Consider the following 25,992-nt stretch of genomic DNA (forward strand, 5'->3'; position numbering starts at 1 on the left):
AATTTAATGGTGTGGGTTGAGATTGGGGGGGGGGTGGGGAGCGACAGGGAGGGTAGGCAGGTGCGACCATGCTTCTGTGCAGGCTGAGCGATGTGTTGGTTCTAGTTAATGGTGAAAAAAATCACCAAGGGCAATAATCGAAATCAAAAAAAGTAATTTATTACAATTCCACGGAGTGCAATGTTGACAAGGAGATAGGTACAGCACAGTGCTGTATGTGCTGCTTGTCTCAGTTACCGCATTTCGAAGCTTTTAAAATTTTCATTTTAACTTTTATCATTCCACAATAACATCTGCACGTAGTGCTATCCGATGCCCAATGAAGTCGACGTATCGTGCTCATCTATAATAATAATAAATGTCAGTGTGTCTCCTCCATAACCATGAAACCTAGCGGCCCGAAACTGCATGCACACAAAGGGAACTCGAAGGGAGTGCATGAATGTACACCGGATGTTTGGGTAAATTTAAAACACCCCTTTTGAACATAATCAATGGGCTTATTAAATTAAAACTAAAAACAGGCTTACCCTTGGTAAGCCCGCGTTCACCTCACAGGGGTCTGAATCTGCCATTTTGTCTTGGCGTAATTAAACATTGTCTTGCCTTGGTATCGCAATGACCTCTCATGGACTAATTAAAGTATATAATAAAAATCTGTCTTCAGATTTGAGTATCGGAACTGGTGGAGTAAATAAGTGTCGAAAAACTGGAGCGAAATCTGAAAATTTAAAGAAATTACTGATTTTTATAACTTTGCATGTATCTTTTATAAGCGTTAATCAAGGCTGTGTGTGCTTCCTCCTCCATATTTACACAAGAAAATGTGAAATTGCCAAAGCATTAAACCTCACTCTTTCGACTTTTTCCCAAAATGTAACTTCATCGAGTGCAATGAAAAGAATTAAGCAGATGAAGGCTCCCATGGTGTGAGCAGTAGGCATGGTGACCTCGGCTTGGTTCTCGATGGGGACATTTCCGGAGTTGGTAAGGCAAAATTATTTGGAGGATTAGAATCAGTAAAGCAATGGGCCAAGTGAGCTACGAGTTCAAGAGAGAATTGAAAAATATTTTCACTGCCTACAAAGCAATGAATGAATCCTCCCCCACACCACGGCAGTATGGCCGAGAGGTGTGCACATTTTCTCAAAGCTGTCGAGCCTGGGTTTGAATTGTTTCACCTTTTTGTGTGATCGGCTTTCATTTAGGATGTTATTTCTTTTCTTTAGGACCTTGGAGTGGTTATCTTCTCTCTTAAAGGTCCCATGACACTCAAAAGTACTGAAATTGCATGTGTATATATATATATATATATATATATATATATATATATATATATATATATATATATATATATATATATATATATATATATATATATATATATATGTCCTATAGGAGTTTTTCATCGTGATTTCAGATCTGACAATGTTTTTTCACAATACTCGTTCTGTAAAATGTAAAATTAAAAAAAACAAACCTCTTCGGGAACGCCCAAAAAATTCTGCCAAAATCTACTGAACGATGCATAACCCACATGACGAGGTGGGCGGGAGGAGGTAGTGAAAGCGGTGGGGTGCGGTGGGTGTCCGGATGGGGTGGTGGGAGGAAGGAGGGGAAGGGGCGGGAGTCCGGAGGGGGAGGGAATTGTGTGGGAGGAGGCAGGGGTTGAGGTCGGATGAGGAAGGGGAAGGGGTGGGAGGAGGGACCCAGCGTTGCCCGGGCAACGTTGGGTATCTTTGCTATTACTTAATGTGTATGCTCTCGGGAACCTTTCTCGAAAGTCTCAAGGTACCATGTTATAATGACTTCTTGTCGCCCTATTTTCACACAGTGCCCACTCCTCTGTAACATTCTGATCGTCATAAGAGATAGGATAGCAATGATGTTCTATTACGCAGGAAGAAATCATTTCAGGAACTCCAATATCATGAACAACAAACCATGGCTTTCGACCAGGTACCATTACGATTCAGCATACTCAATGCGTGGCCATGACTTGGGATGTTTAGCATCGTGCCGAAGATATTCTATGTCGTTGAACGACATTCGGAGAGGAGGAGAAGGGGATTGGGACCATACTCTGCACAGAGCGTTGGTGCTGCTGAAACAGTCTCCTTGGCTATTGGGCACAATTCTGGACGGGTCACCACTCCGACACAGTATACCAGCAAACTGGTACTCATTTTTCCAACCTTGGAAGGATGACAGGTCGAGTTAACCCCACCTGGTATTAATTCAACAACTGAGCGGGATTTGAACTCAGGACCCGAGGATCCAAAGCCGAGGATCCCGAACCATTGAGCTAACACCAGGCATACATTTGGACGGACTCGACAACAAAAATTACGGACAGTATCACAGAAGCAGTGGTGTTCAAATCGTCGCTAAGGAGTTGTTTTCACCGCGCTAAAATGGCGGCGGCTGTTGCTAACCGGAAGTAACCCAAAGTTACGTCTCCCGATAATCGTAGGTGCATCGTGCATGTTATAATATTTGTTATCGCCGGTCATTGGGGTTATTTGTTCTCACGATAAAATTGGCAGGAACTAATAATGTATTACCTGTCGAACGAGCCTCAGAATGTACGCGTGTGTGAGAAGTTTGGAGGATTTCGAAACTGGTGAAACAATGTCCGCACGTTGTTCTCGTGCACGTCGTGAAGTAATGACGTATTGACGCAATGACGTAATGACGTGAATTTAAAAATAGGTTGTGGTTCCTTCCTGGTTTACCTTTTGCTGATATATTTTGACGGTATTCCAGCCGAGGAAATAAGTTTGTATGGAGAAAACGGAAGGTAATTAAAGAAGAGAGAGAAAAAAAGGTTTTCAAAATTGTTTTTTTGAAAGTTACTGTGGATGTTCGATCTGATTTATACATTAACCGTTTTTACAAACGTCCTTTTGCCCTTGTTTTTTTTTTTTTTTTTAATTCGTTGAATCTCCTAATGACCCGGTGGACGTTCAAAATGAAGGTCCTAATTATTTCATAGTGCAACTTTCACGATATATTTTTTTTTGTTAACGTAAGATAAACCATATAGGTCGTTTGCAGTTTCACCATGTTGTGTGGTATTAACAAGCGGCTGGCGTGAGCTTACGTCGGTTAAAAAATTAATTAATTAATTAATCTTACGCACGTCATAGTGTTGTGGGCCGGGGGGGGGGAGGGGTTCGGTGGCGAGCAATGGTCGCCAGGTGGAGCAGTAGGGCCGTCTCCCACCGAACACCCGGAATTTATAGGTCGTCACCCCTGACAACTCCGGAGTCGACGGGTCACTTTAGGACCGTGCTCGCCAATTCTCTGATGGCGCGGGGTAGGGTTAATAGCCAAATTTCAATATACCGGGGAAGTCACACCCTCGACGGACCTCAGGCAGGACGGGTCGTTTACCGAGCCCGATCCAGGTGTAAACCGAACGGGGATTATCAAGATCCGTCGGTCCAGACAGAACAACTTACCGGTTCTAAACGGCCTTACTATTTCTCAATACGCACCTTGCTAGGCCAATGAAAGAAAACACGAACAACGAACTGGAACATTTAACACGGGGGTTTATTTATAACAATAATCAGGGAGGGGAAGCACACAAAGAGCAGAGTTATCACGAATAAGAGAAATGCAAACCATGTACAATGAAAAACACTAAACAATTTCTACTTATACAGACTGGTGACACACACACACACACACACACACACACACACACACACACACACACACACACACACACACACACACACACACACACACACACACACACACACACACACACACGATGGCCACAGCCTGTCTTTGCACCTGTCCGCCTCGTGCAGCCTGCTCGACCTTGTCCGGTGGCAGGACTCGGACCCGCCGCCAACAACGCAGCACCAAGTACCAGGGACCAAGATCGATGCCATGGACGCCAGCCAGCACGGTAACGGACTAGATGAGAACGCCAGCAGGCAAGACTAGGCTTCCTCTCTTTGCATCGACGAGGCGAACCTTGCTTGCGACGAGGCGAACCTTTCTTGCTTCGACGATGCGAACCTTTCTTGCTTCGACGATGCGAACCTTTCTTGCTTCGATGAGGTGAACCTTTCTTGCTTGCGACGAGGCGAAACTTTCTTGCTTGCGACGAGGCGAACCTTTCTTGCTTCGACAATGCGAACCTTTCTTGCTTCGATGAGGTGAACCTTTCTTGCTTCGACAATGCGAACCTTGCTTGCTTGCGACGAGGCGAAACTTGCTTGCTTGCGACGAGGCGAACCTTGCTTGCTTGCGACGAGGCGAACCTTGCTTGCTTGCGACGAGGCGAACCTTGCTTGCTTGCGACGAGGTGAAACTTGCTTGCTTGCGACGAGGCGAAGCTTGCTTGCTTGCTTGCGACGAGGCGAACCTTGCTTGCTTGCGACGAGGCGAACCTTGCTTGCTTGCGACGAGGCGAAGCTTGCTTGCTTGCTTGCGACGAGGCGAACCTTGCTTGCTTGCGACGAGGCGAACCTTGCTTGCTTGCGACGAGGCGAACCTTGCTTGTTTGCGACGAGGCGAACCTTGCTTGCTTGCGACGAGGCGAACCTTGCTTGCTTGCGACGAGGCGAACCTTGCTTGCTTGCGACGAGGCGAAACTTGCTTGCTTGTGACGAGGTGAAACTTGCTTGCTTGCGACGAGGTGAAGCTTGCTTGCGACGAGGTGAGCTTTGCTTGCTTGCGACGAGGCGAACCTTGCTTGCTTGCGACGAGGTGAACCTTGCTTGCTTGCGACGAGGTGAACCTTGCTTGCTTGCGACGAGGTGAACCTTGCTTGCTTGCGATGAGGCGAACCTTGCTTGCTTGCGACGAGGCGAACCTTGCTTGCTTGCGATGAGGCGAACCTTGCTTGCTTGCGACGAGGTGAACCTTGCTTGCTTGCGACGAGGCGAACCTTGCTTGCTTGCGACGAGGCGAACCTTGCTTGCTTGCGACGAGGTGAAACTTGCTTGCTTGCGACGAGGTGAACCTTGCTTGCTTGCGACGAGGCGAAGCTTGCTTGCTTGCTTGCGACGAGGCGAACCTTGCTTGCTTGCGACGAGGCGAACCTTGCTTGCTTGCGACGAGGCGAACCTTGCTTGCTTGCGATGAGGCGAACCTTGCTTGCGACGAGGCGAACCTTGCTTGCTTGCGACGAGGCGAACCTTGCTTGCTTGCGACGAGGTGAACCTTGCTTGCTTGCGACGAGGCGAAGCTTGCTTGCTTGCTTGCGACGAGGCGAACCTTGCTTGCTTGCGACGAGGCGAACCTTGCTTGCTTGCGACGAGGCGAACCTTGCTTGCTTGCGACGAGGCGAACCTTGCTTGCTTGCGACGAGGCGAACCTTGCTTGCTTGCGACGAGGCGAACCTTGCTTGCTTGCGACGAGGCGAACCTTGCTTGCTTGCGACGAGGCGAACCTTGCTTGTTTGCGACGAGGCGAACCTTGCTTGCTTGCGACGAGGCGAACCTTGCTTGCTTGCGACGAGGCGAACCTTGCTTGCTTGCGACGAGGCGAAACTTGCTTGCTTGTGACGAGGTGAAACTTGCTTGCTTGCGACGAGGTGAAGCTTGCTTGCGACGAGGTGAGCTTTGCTTGCTTGCGACGAGGCGAACCTTGCTTGCTTGCGACGAGGTGAACCTTGCTTGCTTGCGACGAGGTGAACCTTGCTTGCTTGCGACGAGGTGAACCTTGCTTGCTTGCGATGAGGCGAACCTTGCTTGCTTGCGACGAGGCGAACCTTGCTTGCTTGCGATGAGGCGAACCTTGCTTGCTTGCGACGAGGTGAACCTTGCTTGCTTGCGACGAGGCGAACCTTGCTTGCTTGCGACGAGGCGAACCTTGCTTGCTTGCGACGAGGTGAAACTTGCTTGCTTGCGACGAGGTGAACCTTGCTTGCTTGCGACGAGGCGAAGCTTGCTTGCTTGCTTGCGACGAGGCGAACCTTGCTTGCTTGCGACGAGGCGAACCTTGCTTGCTTGCGACGAGGCGAACCTTGCTTGCTTGCGATGAGGCGAACCTTGCTTGCGACGAGGCGAACCTTGCTTGCTTGCGACGAGGCGAACCTTGCTTGCTTGCGACGAGGTGAACCTTGCTTGCTTGCGACGAGGCGAAGCTTGCTTGCTTGCTTGCGACGAGGCGAACCTTGCTTGCTTGCGACGAGGCGAACCTTGCTTGCTTGCGACGAGGCGAACCTTGCTTGCTTGCGACGAGGCGAACCTTGCTTGCTTGCGACGAGGCGAAGCTTGCTTGCTTGCTTGCGACGAGGCGAACCTTGCTTGCTTGCGACGAGGCGAACCTTGCTTGCTTGCGACGAGGCGAACCTTGCTTGCTTGCGACGAGGCGAACCTTGCTTGCTTGCGACGAGGCGAACCTTGCTTGCTTGCGACGAGGCGAACCTTGCTTGCTTGCGACGAGGCGAAACTTGCTTGCTTGTGACGAGGTGAAACTTGCTTGCTTGCGACGAGGTGAAGCTTGCTTGCGACGAGGTGAGCTTTGCTTGCTTGCGACGAGGCGAACCTTGCTTGCTTGCGACGAGGTGAACCTTGCTTGCTTGCGACGAGGTGAACCTTGCTTGCTTGCGACGAGGTGAACCTTGCTTGCTTGCGATGAGGCGAACCTTGCTTGCTTGCGACGAGGCGAACCTTGCTTGCTTGCGATGAGGCGAACCTTGCTTGCTTGCGACGAGGTGAACCTTGCTTGCTTGCGACGAGGCGAACCTTGCTTGCTTGCGACGAGGCGAACCTTGCTTGCTTGCGACGAGGTGAAACTTGCTTGCTTGCGACGAGGTGAACCTTGCTTGCTTGCGACGAGGCGAAGCTTGCTTGCTTGCTTGCGACGAGGCGAACCTTGCTTGCTTGCGACGAGGCGAACCTTGCTTGCTTGCGATGAGGCGAACCTTGCTTGCTTGCGACGAGGCGAACCTTGCTTGCTTGCGACGAGGCGAACCTTGCTTGCTTGCGACGAGGCGAACCTTGCTTGCTTGCGACGAGGCGAACCTTGCTTGCTTGCGATGAGGCGAACCTTGCTTGCTTGCGACGAGGCGAACCTTGCTTGCTTGCGACGAGGCGAACCTTGCTTGCTTGCGACGAGGCGAACCTTGCTTGCTTGCGACGAGGTGAACCTTGCTTGCTTGCGACGAGGCGAAGCTTGCTTGCTTGCTTGCGACGAGGCGAACCTTGCTTGCTTGCGACGAGGCGAACCTTGCTTGCTTGCGATGAGGCGAACCTTGCTTGCTTGCGACGAGGCGAACCTTGCTTGTTTGCGACGAGGCGAACCTTGCTTGCTTGCGACGAGGCGAACCTTGCTTGCTTGCGACGAGGCGAACCTTGCTTGCTTGCGACGAGGCGAACCTTGCTTGCTTGCGACGAGGTGAACCTTGCTTGCTTGCGACGAGGCGAACCTTGCTTGCTTGCGACGAACCTTGTTTGCTTGCGACGAGGCGAAACTTGCTTGCTTGTGACGAGGTGAAACCTGCTTGCTTGCGACGAGGTGAAGCTTGCTTGCGACGAGGCGAGCTTTGCTTGCTTGCGACGAGGCGAACCTTGCTTGCTTGCGACGAGGTGAACCTTGCTTGCTTGCGACGAGGCGAACCTTGCTTGCTTGCGACGAGGCGAACCTTGCTTGCTTGCGACGAGGTGAACCTTGCTTGCTTGCGACGAGGCGAACCTTGCTTGCTTGCGACGAGGCGAACCTTGCTTGCTTGCGACGAGGCGAACCTTGCTTGCTTTCGACGAGGAAAAACTTGCTTGCTTGCGACGAGGCGAACCTTGCTTGCTTGCGACGAGGCGAACCTTGCTTGCTTCCGACGAGGCGATCCTTGCTTGCTTTTTCTCCACGGCTCGCCACTTCCTCTTATCCTCCCCCTCCCCCGCGGGTCGAGGGCACCGCTCTGAGGGATTCGCCTCCGGATTGGACGAGGCGTTATTGGGCGACTCGTGGCCTCCCTTCATTGGCCGGGCCGAACACTCCCTCTGGCTGGGCAGGGCCACCCCCGAGGTGGTCAGCCCCCCTGATTGGCTGTGGCGCACGTGCGATGCTTGCCCTTCGCTCATTGGCTGGAGGAAACGCTCTTTGCCCCTATTTGGAGCGGAGCCTCGATCCGAAGCGACGGAGGCTACGCCCACGCCCTCAGCCAAAAACACGTGGGCAATAGCGACCGGGTTGAGTGCGGGACAGTGTCACTGTTGTTGTAGATGAAAAAAAAAGCCTAACTAAAAAAATAACTCACAGCGCACACACGAAATTCCCATTAGACAGAGGGGATGGATTCTAACTATACACATACTTATCGAAATAACTAAACTGCAGGGATTCTGGCTGTTTGTGTGGACAAGGTTTCCAAATCCGTAACAATCCGAAGGATATTGAGGTACTTCGGGAATGTGGTGGTGGCTGTTGCTTTGACAGAGCAGCGTTTTCTGTTGCTCTCCCCTGACCCTTCCCATCTGCTAAGCGCATGCTCCTGTTTGTGTATATACGCTGTTGTGTTTGCTTATGGGAAATAGGTGTACAAGTTAGTTGGTAATTGCTTTAAAATTTGGGTCGTTTGGCGATTCAAACGTTTCTCACTCGGCTGTGGTTTCCTCATTTCGATCTCGTTCTTTCCATGTCCCACGATTCTGTGTCTTTTGTAGAACGAATCTGTGATGTATTGCCCTTCCTCAGGTTTCACGTGAGTGCTGTGTGCGCATGAGTGACACATGGGACCAGTAATGTAGCTGAGTGTAGTGAATAGAACCTTCGTGAAGGTGAGTGCATCGTGGCCGGTCTGATTGTTTGTACTTCACGACATCACAAGCTCTTGAGACCTCTCGCTATGGATGAAGCAGGTTTCAAACGTACAACCGGCTTTGGTGTAGCCTTACACGAAGATTGAGCAATCTTATTAACAGTATCAACACTTGAAGAGTTCTGGCTCTTTGACGAGATCTTCAGCTTTTCAGCAGTCGTCATACATCTCTGTGCAATCTTCACTGCTTTTCCGAGGTCAACGTCGTCTTCTTGAGCAAGGAGTTTTCGTAAGATGACATGACATTTACCCCAATCACAAAAAAGTCTCGGAGCGCTCATCAAGCACAGCACCAAACTGACACGGTTCTGCTAAACGGCACAGATCAGTGGCAAAACTGGAAATGTCCTGATTTTCCTGACTAGTGTGTGTATAAAACGTATACCTCAATATGATTAGACCAGCTTTCGGGTTGAAGTGTAGCTTGACGAGCTCACAGAGTTCTTCAAATGACTTGTCGGTAGGTCGCCGTGGTGGCAGCAGGTTTTTGATGAGTCCGTACACCTTCTGCCCGCACATAGGCAACAACACAGCACGACGACAGACGGAATCACCAACAGCCGCCATGTTGTTGGCTACGAAATACTGGTCCATCCTCTCGACAAAATCCGCCCAGTACTCCCCCATCGGAGTATTCATGGAGAATGCCGACAGTCGCCATTGAGACACGGATAGTTCTCCACCTCGTCGCCACTTGTGATGTGAAGTTCAAACAATCAGACTGACAACGATGCCCCACCCTTGTCAAAATCAACCCTGCTCGGGAGGTGGGTTAAGAGCTCTCAACCAGTGTAGAGAATTCCCTCCCGTGTCAAAAATTGACCCTGATCAGGAGGTGGGTTAAGAGCTCTCGACCAGTGAAGAGAATTCTGACCCTTGTCGAAAGCGTTCGCGTGAACACTTCCTAGGTTGCGTTGGACCCATGTTGCCAGGTTGGTGGATCGGTGCACTCATCGCTAAAAACGGAACGACCTTTGACCCGCGACCAGAACATGCGCAAATTATGTGCCCTCTTCTATTCTTAAACTTAGCAGCTCACCGTTCTTGACAATTCCCTTCAAAAAATGGGCTCGAAAGTGGAAAAAAGATCCACTTTGAGCAATGAGGACGTCATGGATATTTTTATCAATTTGGTCCGATGCTTCAATTCAAGATCAACTGGACGGCACAACCCGAAACAGTAAAGTGTTTGTAAAGATCAGTTATGCGCTGAAACTGTCTGGTATTGAGAAGATGGCTGTACAATGCCAGGACAAATTTTTAAAAATCTCTGTTGTGAGTACACAAAGGTAAAAGACTACAACAGGAGTCAAATGGGCGGCAAGAGCAAAACATGCCCGTATTTTGACATCCTCGATGAGGTTTTGGGATGTAGACCCACCTTAATCCAGGAAAGCTGTTGTGTGACAACTTTTAAATGCGTTTCCCTCCTCTAAAACCTGGTGGCTGTCTCTAGTGTATGCTTCCCTTCCATCCATTCCCTCACTTCAAGTGGCACCACAGCAGACTCCGCTCGAAAGAAGGCTGAATGCCTCAATTCCGTGTTTGCTTCAAAATCTAGTATCCCTAACGCTTCCCTCTTACTTCCCAGTCATACCCAACTGCTCCTGAATTCTGTCTTTTGCACCTGAAAAAGTGAAAAAATTTCTGGCAACCCTCAAATCTGACTCTGCAACTGGACCAAATGGCACCAGCTCACGTGTCCTAAAAATCTGCTCTGCAACTCTTGCAATTCCTCTCTCCGCCCTTTCCACCCTGTCATTTACCATAGGTCATCTTTCATCTGCTTGGAAATCAACCAACATTACTGCAACACCTAAAACAGGTGCACAAACCAATCCCCTTAACTACAAACCTATTAGCTTACTTCCAATCATCAGCAAGGTCATGGAATCCATCATCGCATTTGACATACAATCATTCCTTTTCTCCAAAATACTCATCTCAGATCATCAATTCAGATTCAGACTTCGTCACTCTACCCTGGACATGTTGCTTCGACTCTCCAAACAATGGATGGAAGCCCTCAATATCAGACATGAGATCAGGGCCGTCTCTCTGGACATATCTCAAGCCTTTGATACAGTCTGGCATCCTGCCTTAATCTCCAAACTGTCTGCCTATGTAATACAAGGCCAAGTCCACTCTTGGATTCCTGACTTCCTCCACTCTCGTAGCCAAAGTGTGGCTCTCAACAGAACCCTTTCATCTCCTCTCCCTGTCAAGACTGGAGTACCCCAAGGCAGTGTTCTCGGGCCCATATTGTTCCTAATCTTCATGAATGATCTCACTGACTTTCTGGAAAATCCTCTTTATCTCTCTGCTGATGACTCCACTCTCTGTCGTGACATCCCTCATAATTCTGACTGGCAAGCAGCAGTCTCTTCCCTCTCTTCAGACCTTGACAAAATCACAAACTGGTTAAACACTTGGAATATGTCTTTCAATCCTGAGAACTCTCTCTCTCTCTCTCTCTCTCTCTCTCTCTCTCTCTCTCTCTCTCTCTCTCTCTCTCTCTCTCTCTCTCTCTCTCTCTCTCTCTGTCTCTGTCTCTGTCTCTGTCTCTGTCTCTGTCTCTGTCTCTGTCTCTGTCTCTGTCTCTGTCTCTGTCTCTGTCTCTGTCTCTGTCTCTGTCTCTGTCTCTGTCTCTGTCTCTGTCTCTGTCTCTGTCTCTGTCTCTGTCTCTCTCTGTCTCTGTCTCTCTCTCTCTCCAAAAGGACTGTAATGCAAATCCTCTCATCTATTTTCTTAACAACCCTCTCGAAGAGGTTCAGTCACTCAAACTCTTGGGTCTCACTTTTAGCCATGATCTCTCTTGAGCAAGCCACATTTCAAAGTTGGCCTCCAAAGTTAGACGCTGACTGGGCCCCCTCCATCGTGCAAAGTCCTTCCTTGGCACACCTGAGCTCCGATACACCTACCAGGCTTTTATCTGCAGCTTGATGGAGTATTGCTCTCCCCAATGAGTGGGGTCTGCAGCCTCACATCTTGCTAAGTTTAACGCTGTGGAAACCAAGGCTTTTAAGATCATTGGAATCTCTCATGATGAAGCTGAGATGAGAGGCCAATCACTTCGCCATCGCCGACAGGTCAGTGGTCTCTCTGCCTTCTTCTGTTTCATTTCTGGTCTTGCACCCTCTGCCCTCTCTGTGCTTTGTCCCCTTCAGGTATCTGCATAATGCAAATATGCAATAATATGCATAAAGCAATAATAACCTGCAACCCCCTCTGAGTGATACTGCCTAAATCCAGAACCACTGCTCACCTCCACTCATTTATTCCTCTTTTTCCCTGCCTGTGCAACCAACTTCCACACTCTCTTCAATGCTTTCTTCCCTCCAGGTCTTCAAGACAGCTGTTCACCATCATCTCAAGTCACCCCCCATCCAAAATCATGATATTTTCTGCACCCGTTAAAACACCCCCACCACTCCCAAATTTTGCTTATGTATCCATCTTGTCTTCCCCTTGCGTTTTCCCCTACTCTTCATCACTACCTGCATCCCTCCGTCAACTTTCTACCTCCACCCTGCCGTTGGTGTTTCCCCTTTCCCCTGCTGTTCCCTTTGTTATGTTGTGTCCTGATCTGTTCTGTGTCCTAGCTCTTCCACGAGCCGAGACCATATGTGTGTGTGTGTGTGTGTATATATATATATATATATATATATATATATATATATATATATATATATATATATATATATATGTATATATATATATATGTGTATATATATATATATATATATATATATATATATATATATATATATATATATATATATATATATATATATATATATATATATATATATATATATATATATATATATATATATATATATATATATATATATATATATATATATATATATATATATATATATATATATATATATATATATATATATATGTATATATATATATATATATATATATATGTATATATATATATATATATATATATATATATATATATATATATATATATATATATATATATATATATATATATATATATATATATATATATATATATATATATATATATATATATATATATATATATATATATATATATATATATATATATATATATATATATATATATATATATATATATATATATATATATATATATATATATATATATATATATATATATATATATATATATATATATATATATATATATATATATATATATATATATATATATATATATATATATATATGTATATATATATATATATATATATATATATATATATATATATATATATATATATATATATATATATATATATATATATATATATATATATATATATATATATATATATATATATATATATATATATATATATATATATATATATATATATATATATATATATATATATATATATATATATATATATATATATATATATATATATATATATATATATATATATATATATATATATATATATATATATATATATATATATATATATATATATATATATATATATATATATATATATATATATATATATATATATATATATATATATATATATATATATATATATATATATATATATATGTATATATATATATATATATGTATATATATATATATATATGTATATATATATATATATATATATATATATATATATATATATATATATATATATATATACGTCGAAGACGGGTAATGTCACTGAAATGGACGCTCATTTTCACCCCTGAATTTCATGAAAGATAAGCATCAGTTCACCACAAAAATTACATTAAGCCCCCTTCCAGATAGTAAAGTAAATACCTGCCAATTGTCCGGAGGCTACGATGTGATTTGGCACTGCAAATTGGCACCAAAATTTGGCGTTTCTGTCTTATTGTGTATATACATATATAAACTTTGGGGAGCACAGTCAAAGTTTGACATCAAAGATGCACAAAACATTTTTGACATTGAAATTTTGCAATGCAATTCTCGAAGTGGAAATTGTTCCCCAATCGGTGTGAACGCAGCTGTTGTGTTAATGCCTGTGAGGAAGGCGGATGGTGGATAGTCAACCATGAAAGATGCAACTTGCAGAAGTGCTACTAATATGTAAAAAAAAAAAACAACTAACAATTCATTTGGGCAGCAGACAAATGAATGAGTTTTAAAATATGAATATAAAATAATTTTCTCTTGACTATTTCCAGGAGAATCCAGGAAGAAACAGTAACAGTCCTATGAAGTGGAAGAAGCTCAAGCAATAGCAAGGTAAAAAAAAAGCTGTGAGTAATGCTTTGCTTTCCTTCAGTAAGCAACAAGAGGCAACTAATAAATTGCTGATGGAGTGGGAGGAGAAACATGTTGAGAAAGAACGGGACAGAGAAGATGCACGTCGACATGAAGACCAGGAGCATGACCTCTGGCTGTTTGGAACGTTCGGTCAGTTGGTGGTTCAACTTGGACGTGGGCAACAACATCAACAGCAGTCTGAACAGTATGCATCTTAGAGCAGTGGTGGTGTGTCTATTCATTTTGAACAAGATGGCACCAGTTTCATGAAGTTGTACAATTGTCATAAGATCCTGCATGTAGACTTTGGGGTTTTTGTTTTGGGGGTGTTCACAATGTTTTAGATTTTTGTGAGTGCACAAAGCATGCATTTTTTTTCCAAGACCGCTCAAATAGTGTAATTAGGGTCATAGTTGCAGTGCGACACTTGGGTTGGATTATGTTAAGTTGAATTAGTCTGTTCAATTTTCTACAATTAGTTTGTTCAATTTTCAACTAAATACAACGTTTTTCAGGGTGTTCTATGCGAGCTCTTTTCTTCCATGAAATGGAAGAAATAAAATAATTAAATAATTCTTCTAACACCCATGTCAGAAATGAAGGTCAGTTAACTTTGGCGCAATGCAACATGAAACTATGCTGGCCTGGCCGTGCATGCTGTGACCTGTGACCTGTTATACCATGTGTGCAGTGAGACATAAGCACAATACACGAGTCGAAAGTTACACATGTAGCGCAAAAGCTGGTTTCACATATAGCAAGTGTGAACACGATGCGTTGTTGGCCCGTGTTGAAACTGACACGGATTAGAACCGTGTAGATTTTGACATGGGTTAAAGTCAAATATTGGTGGTTGAGTGGGTTTCTGTCACCTCGTTTTTCAACCCTATCCACCTATTTTTGATTGTATTAGTGATTAAGAATAACGTTTTTATTATTATTCTGGAATTCATGACTTTGGAGCTTATTTCATGCATTTGCAGAGTACCCGCCCGACAGGCGATCTTGCTTCAAGCATGCAACACATTCTTCTGACGCATACCTTTACTTGGGCGGTGTATAGGTAACTGACAGCTCTGTATACAAAAAAAAAACGCAACAACCTGGGTTACATGCATGAAGCAAAAACATAACTACTGCTTATAATTCAAAACACCTCAGTGCACTGGCAAACGTGGGGACAGGAATAATGTACTGTAAATGGTGGAGACTTGTAAGACCCTCTCCGACCTGGAGGCGGTGCTACACAATACACATTTACATAGAGAATTTGTGTCCCCTTCCCCCCCCCCCCAAGACCACTGGCAAACATTAAAGACACCCCTATACATTAATTGAGGTCATGCTGATCCTATGCAGCAAGTCTGGATGTTATCAACCAAGAACTGTAGCAGTAGCGTGACAAACAAACACACAAGCCGGTAGGCGACGAGGGATTCGCTAGGATCGAAGCGATAGCTCGGATGCTTTTCATTATGACCGATCCACCGACGAAGATTCATTGCCAAGACGTATTGGTTCACATACAATTGTTCCTCTGCCTGGCAAGATTTTTCCTATTGCGTATTTTGCCAACTGGCACTCCTCATAAAAATGACGGTAAATGGACACCCTATTTTTGAAGGACTACCATTTGAAAAATAATCGATCTGCTGGTTTGTGCTGTGGAGCCTCGCGTTGCAGACACACACACACACACACACACACACACACACACACACACACACACACACACACACACACACACACACACACACACACACACACACACACACACGGAAAACCCGATAAACTTCTCTCAATGCTCTTGTTTGACCACACCTCCTGAGCCACACAATATTTTTCATAAGCCACACCCACTTTCCTACGCCACTCCTACTTTCCTACGCCACTCCCACTTTTCATCAACCACGTCCACTTTCCCTAAGCTCCGCCCACTTTCCTAAGCCCCTCATAAAAATGACAGTGAATAGACACCCGATTTTTGAAGGACTACCATTTGAAAAATAAAACCTCAATCAAAAATCGGCTCGAGTAAAATTTTCTAAATATCTCGAAGTGTTTACCTCCGAAGTCTCGTTTCTCTACATTAAAAACTGAAGGACAAGTATTGAAAATACTGTACGCGGTTTTTCGGCCGCTGCACAGCAACGGGTGGTTGCTAGGCAACGAAATTCAAACGCGCACATTCCCAGACCATATGGCACCTGTTGGCAGAGTTTCATCGAAATCGGTTCACTGGTTCGTGCTGTGGAGCCTCGCGTTGCAGACACACATACACACAGACAGACAGACGGAAAACCCGACAATAAGGGATATCTAGCATATATAGCGAATCCAACAAACGCATGTCCATTCGTAAGGATTCTGACTTTAAAGGGAAATTGTCACTGTGACGAAGAAAAATGTGGCACCTTTTGATACAAGCCACTACTGCTTTTTGGGTTTAATGTAATAATCTGCACTGCCACATTGAGTTTGTCATTGAGTGAAAGGAAAGACAATTATCTGTTTCCCATGTTCATCTTCAAATGACATCGTTAGATCCAGTGGTTTGTGTCTAATTCTCATCCACAATTTGAGGGTCACTGGTAAGAACAAAACAAAATTCTCTCCTGACACCTGTTTCCTAGGTCTTCCTTTGCATCCAGATGTTGCCCATCTCGAATGGCTGCTTGGCCACTGGGAATCGAAGACCCTAGGTCAAGGAACCTATCCCACCATCAAGTCTTTCCACTACCATGAGCAGGCCAACTTCACACACTGTGGGCAACCTCTACTAGATTATGCGTAGGTCATCGAAGCAACCAGAGCAGTGCACTGCAATCTTAGCATGCTTATATCACATGTTTATTAACATTGGGTTATATTGCATGTCGATGTTGGAAAGGTAGAGCAAATTACCTTGTGGGAATGACGTGATTAATGAGTGTCTGATGTCACATGAATCCAATATATTGGGGAAAAGTAATCTTGCTTTCAAATCTGAATCACTTTTGCAATTAAGATACTCCATTATATTCTTGTCTTCCCTTTTATTTTGAGATCACATAATCCATCCATCCATTGGGACCATACTCTGGCAGAGTGTTGGTGCTGCCTGAGCAGTCTCCTTGGCTATTGGGCACAATTCTGGAGAGGTCACCACTCCGACACAGGATACCAGCAAGCTGGCACTCATTTTGCCAACCTTGGAAAGATGACAGGTTGAGTCAACCCAACTTGGTATTAATTCAACAGCCAAGCAGGATTTGAACTCAGGACCCTAGGATCCCAAGCCCACCACTCTAGCCATTAAGCCAACACCAAGCATGATCACGTAATGATGCAAGCAAAAAGCCTGATGTAGCCCTGCGATAACTGAAGCTACAGTTTAATTAACGCTAGTCCTTTAGTCGATGCTGAATGAGCAATTATTGCTGGTGTAACATCTCGTAATCTCCCAGTCCTGCAATGCTGCCATGATTTCTGCAATCCTCTCCCATACCACCTATGCCTACCCCCACCCCACCCCCAACTCTTTTCCCAAATCCTCCCCCCCCCACCCCACTAAGTTGTTATGTCTGTCCTGAACAGCTATAGTTATAATACTCTACTGGTGTCCAGCACCCAAAATTATTTGCAACATCATGTGATGTCATAGAATACCAAATGATTGTCCTCCATTTTGTCAAGGAAATGAAAATAATTACAACAGTGCAATTTTTTCATCAATTATTATTTAAACTTTCAAAAATTATTTGACAATATAAATAACTAGTTTTAACAACTATGAGCCTCTTATAATGGTTTTATCCAACAAATCAGCGCAGAGGTTTTTTAAAAACATTTTACAACAACATGGAAATGCAGAACACATTCAATACATTTGGTGCAAATATCTTGCATAATATACACTCTGCTTTGATTTGCAGGTTTTATGCGTTCCATGGAGACACAGGGCGGCCTCTACATCGAGAAGTTGGATTTTTGCGACCGCGAGCTGGCACCGACCAAATTGCCTTGATTGGTGCACAGAACACAGGTGCTGAAAGAAGACGTGACCTTTCATATGACAGTCATGAGGCCTCAACCATCAAGAAAGAGATGTGGTGTGCCTTGTGATCCCGTCGTTAAGCTGCACTGATGGTTTGGGTCAAATGATTACGCGTAGAGGATGAAATTTGTAGTAATACTGATTGATTCCGGCGGGTTAGAAAATGCATAAAAATATACAATGTTCAACTGCTGGGGCCGTCTCTTCATACAGATTGTGTTCGTGTGTGTTGTTTAATACATCACTGGTTAAATTTGTACAGTGAACTCTTAATATCACAGGTTTTGACCAATTGCAGAAACCTCTTTATGTACTGATTTAGATGGCGCAGCATTTATTGTTGACCAATCATGGTTTTTGAGCTGAGTTGTGATGGTTATCTCACACCATGAGCCTTTTGCACCATTCATAATTAAATGGAATGGAAATGTAAAACAATAGACAAAAGTAATTCTTTTAATTTTATTTATTCGCTGGTTTAGGGACTGCAAAATTATTGAATAAAAAAGGAACACATTGACAGTTTACAAAGGAAAACATTTAAAGAAATTAATAGGGGAGGAATGGTGAGGGTGAGGGTGAGGGGGCAGTTTTAATCGCTTCTGAATGTTTAATCTGCTTCATCGTAGTAGGAGACTTCATTGTAAAGTTGATTTGTATTTAGTTTACATGTTTAATTCGATTGTGATGTGTTTATTTTGGCTGGCACCCACCTTCCTCTATATTCTCTCAAACCTCAGGAACATAACCCTCTTACAGTCACACCTGGGGATAATTATTGATTATGGGAGAGCTCATTGGTTGTTCCCTCCAATGATGGGTGAGAGATGCAATTGGACCTTTGGTAATATTTTTGTCTATTATTTTTAAAATCTGGGTGATATTCCTGTACGTGCCCCACTGTTCTCTCCACTCCCCATCACTGCCATCCTCCCCAGTGAAATTAAGTTGATAAACTGATAGATTTAATTAATGTGTTGTTGTAACATAAGCAAGACTCCAGCTTGTCAGCCATCCGGGCCGCACTGGAAGTGCGTCCTTTATTTTTCTAGTTCCATTCAGATAACCAACAACAACAACACTAAAGTTGTTTCTGAATTGCAGGCACTTCAAACATACATTACAGATGTGATGCAGGCATGACGGGTCAAATGGCCTCCTGCATGAAAGTCCGTTGTATCCTCCATTATGCAATGCGACGTGCATGACATGGTGAGATGATTTATTTGCTCTCCACCATAAAAAAAAACAGAACACGTAATTGTCGATGCCATTTATTTTCGTGACATCATGGCAATGGGACACAGATGAAGTACAAACCTCTGATAGATTAATGCTGAATAATTATCTGTCTATTTCATTGTGAACAAATCACATCATGCTGCGTAGTGGTGAATGTTTTCACCTAAGGATCCAACATGAAAGTGGCAATCTCAACATGAGGCATGTCCACCTCAAGCAGAAATCACTACATTGCACCGTCATCGCATTGACCATATGAGCTCTCAAATCTGAGCCTGGGGAATAGCATTCAATGCCTGAATCAGCTCTTATCCCAGCTTATTAAGTGTCTTTGGTGGTTTGGGCAAGGTTTGAACACGATGATCAATGACATCCCACAAATACCCAATGGATTTAAATCAGGCAGGAATGCAAACCAGGATGTCATGACATTAACATTGTCATTGACAAGAACATTCCTTGTTTGAATGACCCTGTAAGCAGGAGCATTATTGTGCATAAACATGATTCAAGGACTATCTTGTTGAAGGTTAGGCAGCACATGCTGCTGTCAGATCTCATTATTTCTTCGCTCTGCCGTCAAATTGCCATGGATGCGGATTAAGTAGGTTTGAAAGGTTTCAGCAATGCCACCCCACATCATGATACTTCCACGTGCAAAATTTGTGGCTTCCTGGACACAGACTGGTGCATATCGCCCAGTGAGTTTTCTGTAGACCCGTGCACGACCATCATGCTTTTCAAGGAGAAATGTGGATTAATCACTCAACATAGCACTTGCCCATTATCTCTGTGTCCGTCAGACATGCTGATTTGACCACTGTAAGCGTGGTTGCATGTGTAGCAGTGCAAGTTCTGGACGCTGAACAGGATGACGAGCACAGATCTCTGCATCACGGAGACTCCTCAAGATGGTGTATAACACTTATCCTGCGAGGTCCAGTAGTCCAATAAACCAACGACTTTTGATTGGAAAAAAAATAGGGGAGAAATGAAACTTGGCAGGTATCTTCATGTGATTATCAGAAACAACATACTAAAAGTCCCCGAGTGTCACGCGTGAGCTAACGTGGCTACACGGGAAGTGACGTCATACCTTTATAAAACCACTTAATACCTGTGACTTCTCAATATTTGTTAGGAAAACAAGCCGTTTTTTTGACAGATACCTTCCTGTGACTGTCACAAATGAATACCAACCTATGGAAGACATCACCAACAGTACTGTTTTGAACATGGTCATTGAAAAGCTGGAGGCTGTCAAGCTCCAGGCCGCGAATACTAGCCGAACAGCCAAACTTTGGGTTCAGTATTTCAATCAGGTAACACTGATGCGCGAATTTGTACGTGCCGAGCGATGTGGTGATTGGCAATTGCATCTCGAAACGATTCGCGGAATGATTCCACATTTCCATGCAGCCGGACACTTGGCTTATGCAAAATATGCTCACTTGTATCTTCAGCAAATGTCCAAGTTGGATGCCAAGATGACACCAGCAGAGTTCCAGAAGTTTTCGTCCATGGGTAACTTCACAATCCGACATAGTGATAAAATGTGGGCGGGAGTCTGGACTGACATGACAATAGAACAAGTTTTGATGATGCGCGCAATAAAAACGTCTAGAGGCCTGACACGTGGCTGAGGCCTGACTGACAGTGTTTTGAACCGGTGGGTGCTCGGTATGCCTGGCTGTACAGAGCTAAATCATCGTTTTGAAGAGTTCTGTGGCGTCAGTTTCACTACTTCTAAGGAACATGTTGAACTTAGGAAATCTCGCCAATTTCGGGATAACCAGGATGTAGAAAAACTCTTTGCGTGGCTAACAGTCCATTCACCTTTGCCACAAAGCCATGAATTGATGTCAATAGGTTCCGGTGTTGTAGGCAACGATAGCATCAACTGTGATTCCGCAGTAGAGATTGGTACAGAAGCAATGAAGAAATTAACGGGCAAGACTTTCGGTGATGTTCAGTTCCATCGGAAAGATAGGGTCCTTCCATTGGCAACCGTCGGCAACTCCGTGAAAGTGCGCAACGAAATCATACCCGTGAATACCATGCAACTGTTCAACAAGATTATCTGCGTGATAAAATCAGATGAGGACTTCGCTTCATGCCTAGAGTATGAGTTAGCCCCTCGCCCCTTGTCATTGTTCGATGGCATATCCATGAGAAAGACAGAGAAGGCCGTTCTATACCGTGTGATAGAATCATACGCCGCAAGTGAACAAACTTATCCCAAGGATAGCATGTGCGTTGTCGATGGAGGTTATCTACTGCGACGGGTGGTATGGCCACAACATGGGACATACAGCGACGTGCACAGCGCGTACGTATCCTATGTACAAAGACACTATAGTACAACCAGTTATGTCATATTTGACGGCTACGGTGATGTATGTTGCACAAAGACCGTTGAACACAATCGAAGAGCTAAAAGGGTCGAATCCGCAGAGATATTGTTCACTGATGACATGCCTATTACCATTCGACAAGATCGATTCTTGACAAATGGAAGGAACAAGACCAGGCTAATTGAGGGTTTGAAAGTACAGCTGGAACAAGCGGGCGTACGAGTAACAAATGCGGAGGCAGATGCCGATACGATGATTGTTCGCACTGCAATAGAACTGTCACATGATAAGGACGTAGTAGTTGTAGGCACAGATAGTGATTTACTAATTTTGCTGACTCAACTTTCTCAACCAGACAATTGCATCTGCTTCTTTAAACCCGGGAGAGGAACAACACCTAACAAGGTATTTGATATCAGACGTGTCCAGCGTCGTCTACCAGAGGGATTCTCCCACAATCTGTTTTTTCTGCATGCGATGAATGGTTGCAATACCACTTCGGCTCTCTATAGACAAGGGAAGAAGAAAGCATTCAAGCTACGACTGAAGCTACTATTGAAGTCCAGATCTAAATACGTGCATGGAAGTCTTCAATAACCCCTCATCATCAGAATGCTCCGTTACATCTGCTGGAGAAGAGTTCCTATTAGCGCTTTATGGAGCTCCGAGGACAACATCTTCCCAGAACAAGCACGGATATCAATGTTTTATGAAAGCAGTTGCAAAGTGTCCAATTCATACCAAACTCCAGCTCGCGTCCCTACCACCTACATCTGCAGCAGCAAAAGAACATTCCATGCGTGTTTATCATCAGGTACAACAATGGTGAGGTTGTGATATACCACTGACAGAATGGGGTTGGGATTTAGTCGATGGACAGCTGTATCCAACTCTTCGCGCAAGCGTCCAGCCCCAGACACTCTTTTAAATTTGATTTCATGCAACTGCAAGACTGAATGTGAGCGACGATGTGGATGCAGGAAAGCTGGCATTCAGTGTTCACCGCTATGTGGTCAGTCTCGCGGTGGTGGTTGCAGCAATTCTGAAAAACCAGACACTGATGAAGAAGTAGACGATGAGCCAAGCCGTGAGGTCCAATGTGAAGAATCCAGTGAGCTTGTGCAATCTGACAATAGTTCCGACGATGAATATGATGAAGATGACACAGGTCTACAAGAGGACGATCTCCCTAGTTCGGATGTTTATTCGGATGAACCTACAGCCTCAATGTCGACCAAGGGGTGCGAAAGAGAAAACTAAGCATGTAAACAATAAGCAGTGATGCCTTTTGCCGAAAACTGATACCTTTGTTGATCCTGTGAGATTTACTGCAAGTGTTTGTGACCGAGAACAATTATATTAAGTATGAAAAAGTCTCTAAAAGTGCATTTTACGGTAATGACGTCATTTCCGGTATAGTGACGTTAGCTCACATGTGACATGCGGGGACTTTTAGTATGACATTCTTTAAGGTCCAAAGAAGATTCCCACCAAGTTTCATCTCTTCCCTATTTTTTTCCAATCTTTGCCAAAAAAAGTCGTTGGTTTACTGGACTACAGGGAGTATGTTTGCAGTACTATGGGCAGTTTGAAATTGATTGGCGTACTTTGTCCATGCAAAAGTATCGGTCCTGAGTGGGAATCCTTATCCTGAGAAGTCCACTTCTTGGTAGTGTCTTGTTGATATAGTGGCTTGATAACATCTTCTGAAGTCATAAACAGGGTGTCCAATTATTTCATTCCTCTCATTTTCTGTATTGTAATGGATTGTTACCCTGCGCAGGTGAAGCAAAAAACAGGGTTAAGCAATTGGTTCATGTCTGTCCATCTGTATTTCCAGTTTATAATTGTCAGTTTATGATCAAGGAACAACTTATTGAAATTGAATGTTATACAGTATTTTGAACATGAATCAGAACATGAATCGAAGACAAGTTTCTCGTTTTGCCCTACCTTGGCTCAGGATTTGTCCTGAGCGCACATGCACAGAGAGGAGTGAGATAATCTTTTTTACTCTGTCTGCCTGCCTCGCAAGTGAAACAAAAATGAAAATAATTTCAAACAGGAAACTCACTGTTTTTTAAGGACGTCATAACGGACACATACGACAAGCACAAATAACTAATGTCATGTGTTAGATACGATGATGTAATAAATACTGCGGTAAAACTGGAATTAATTTATTTATGTGACTTTTACAATCTTTATTTAAATTGAATTATATACTTGAAGAACGGAGTACATAAATAATGTCATACTTCCAAGAACTTCCCATTTTCCATACTTCAATTTCAATAAAGGTTCAATGGGGGTGGTGTATAAGGGTGGTGTCAGATGCGGATGCTGGTCAGACAGCCAGACTACTGCTTCTGGACTACTTCAAAAGCACGAAACGTTTGAATTTTTATTTTAACGATCATTTAAGTTATTATTTTGTTAAAATTTCAGTAACTGCATGGGGGTATCGTGTTCTATGAACTCTCGAGTTAAAGAATGTCTGTCATCAGTGAGTTTTTATTATGATTATTTAGATCATTCACAGGCTGGTGTCTCAGAAAGACTTCAAATTTGCTCAGAATACCTCATGTTACCTCCAAAAAACCGAAAGGTGCATGAGTTGCACATGCTGATGGATTATTGCACGAGGCAATTTTGTTACATGGAAACTTGCAATTGGATGTTCTGCACATCCCTCGTGCCAAAATGGCACTTGGAATGAATGCTGGAACAGGACCTCAACAATCATATTATCACTTCTATATGTTCGGGGTTTTCTTAATGGCAGAGAATATAGTTATATGGGAATTACTTTGGAGTTATGTTAAATGAAGAGAATGAAGGGCAGTTTTTTATGTCACTTTTCATGCAATAGGCCTTTCGATCGTGGAAGAGGGTGAAGTTCGCGGAAAAGAGATTACACTTACCTCGCATTCTGTCAGCCGCATCACATTTGGAAAGGAGCCCAGAGTTGTGAAGGTGATTAAAATTATGCACTGCACAAAAATTACAATCCTGCTTTCACAATGTTGAATTCTTATTTAAAGCTCCTGTTGGTTGTGAGACAGTGCCTTCAGTAAATATTCACACCCCTTGATTTTTGTCACATTTTGCTGTGTTCCAGCATGAATTTAAAATGCATTAAATTTAAACTTTTTTGTCACCGATCTCCAGAAACTACTCCATAATGACAAAGTGAAAACATGTTTTCGAAATTTTTCTGAATTAATTCAAAATTCCATGCAGAAATGTCTAATTTACATAAGTATTCGGCCCCCTGAGTCAATAATTTGTAGCAGCGCCTTTGGCAGTGATTACAGCTTCGAGTCTTCTCGGGTATGTCTGTACCAGCTTTGCACATCTGGATTTAGGGATTTTCTCCCACTCTTCCTTGCAGATTTACTCAAGCTCTGTCATGTTGGATGAGGAGTGTCGGTGAACACGAATCTTCAAGTCTTTCCACAGATTCTCAATGGGATTCAAGTCTGGGCTTTGGCTGGGCCACTCAAGGACTTTCACGTTCTTGTGCTAAAGCCATTCCATTGTTGATTTGGCTGAATGCTTGGGGTCATTGTCCTGTTGGAACATAAATCTTCACCACAGTCTAAGGTCGTTTGCACTCTGAAGCAGGTTCACCTCAAGGATTTGCCTCCATTCATTGTTCCCTCTATCCTTACAAATCTCCCAGTCCCTGCCACTGAAAAACATCCACATAGCATGATGCTGCCACCACCATGATTCACAGTTGGGATGGTGTTAGATGGGTGATGAGCTGTGCTCAGTTTCCACCAGATTTAGCAGGGGCAACCGCCAGATTTAGCGGGGGCAAAGAGTTCAGTTTTCATCTCATGACACCACAGAATGTTTTTCCTCATGCTCTGAGACTTTCACGTGCTGTCATGTGCCTTTTTCTCAGGAGTGGTTTCTGTCTGGCCACTCTCCCATAAAGCCTGGATTTGTGAAGTGCTGCAGAGATAGTTGTCCTTCTGGCAGGTTCTCCCATCTCAGGCAAAGAACTCTGTAGTTCTGTCAGAGTGGTCATTGGGTTCTTGGTCACCTTCCTGACCAAGGTCCTTCTTGCCCGGTTGCTCAGTTTGGTCAGACAGCCAGCTATAGGACGAGTCTGGGTCATTCCATATTCTTTCCATTTCCTAATGATGGAGCTCACTGTTCTCTTGAGAACTTTCAACACTCTAGAAATTGTCTTGTACCCTTCCTCAGATCTATGCCTCCTTACAATTATATCTCGGAGTTCTATCCCTAGTTCCTTGGACTTCATGGTGGAGTTTCTGCTCTG

The 25,992-nt window shown here is 44.0% G+C and overlaps 1 protein-coding gene across 6 annotated transcripts in view; it reads left to right on the forward strand.

The window, feature by feature from the left end:
* The first annotated feature begins 2,666 nt into the window (after nt 1-2,666).
* Nucleotides 2,667-25,992, forward strand: part of LOC147031648 (peroxynitrite isomerase THAP4-like) — a 28,179-nt gene continuing 4,853 nt past the window's right edge. For 2 of the 6 annotated variants that reach the window (XM_085866377.1, XM_085866365.1), the window contains exons 1-4: nt 14,086-14,271; nt 16,700-16,856; nt 17,981-18,090; nt 24,571-24,674. In XM_085866377.1, coding sequence (XP_085722503.1) covers nt 14,136-14,271; nt 16,700-16,856; nt 17,981-18,090; nt 24,571-24,674 — 507 coding nt within the window. In that variant the 5' untranslated portion in view covers nt 14,086-14,135. Of the gene's footprint in view, nt 2,801-14,085; nt 14,272-16,699; nt 16,857-17,980; nt 18,091-19,206; nt 19,315-24,570; nt 24,675-25,992 lie in introns of those variants that run through there. The other 4 variants (XM_085866402.1, XM_085866374.1, XM_085866383.1 and 1 more) reach the window with 4 other exon arrangements.

The sequence above is a fragment of the Eptatretus burgeri genome, chromosome 2, assembly GCF_056783735.1.
Source record: "Eptatretus burgeri isolate ZD-2024b chromosome 2, Ebu_testis_v1, whole genome shotgun sequence".
Lineage (NCBI taxonomy): Eukaryota > Metazoa > Chordata > Myxini > Myxiniformes > Myxinidae > Eptatretus > Eptatretus burgeri.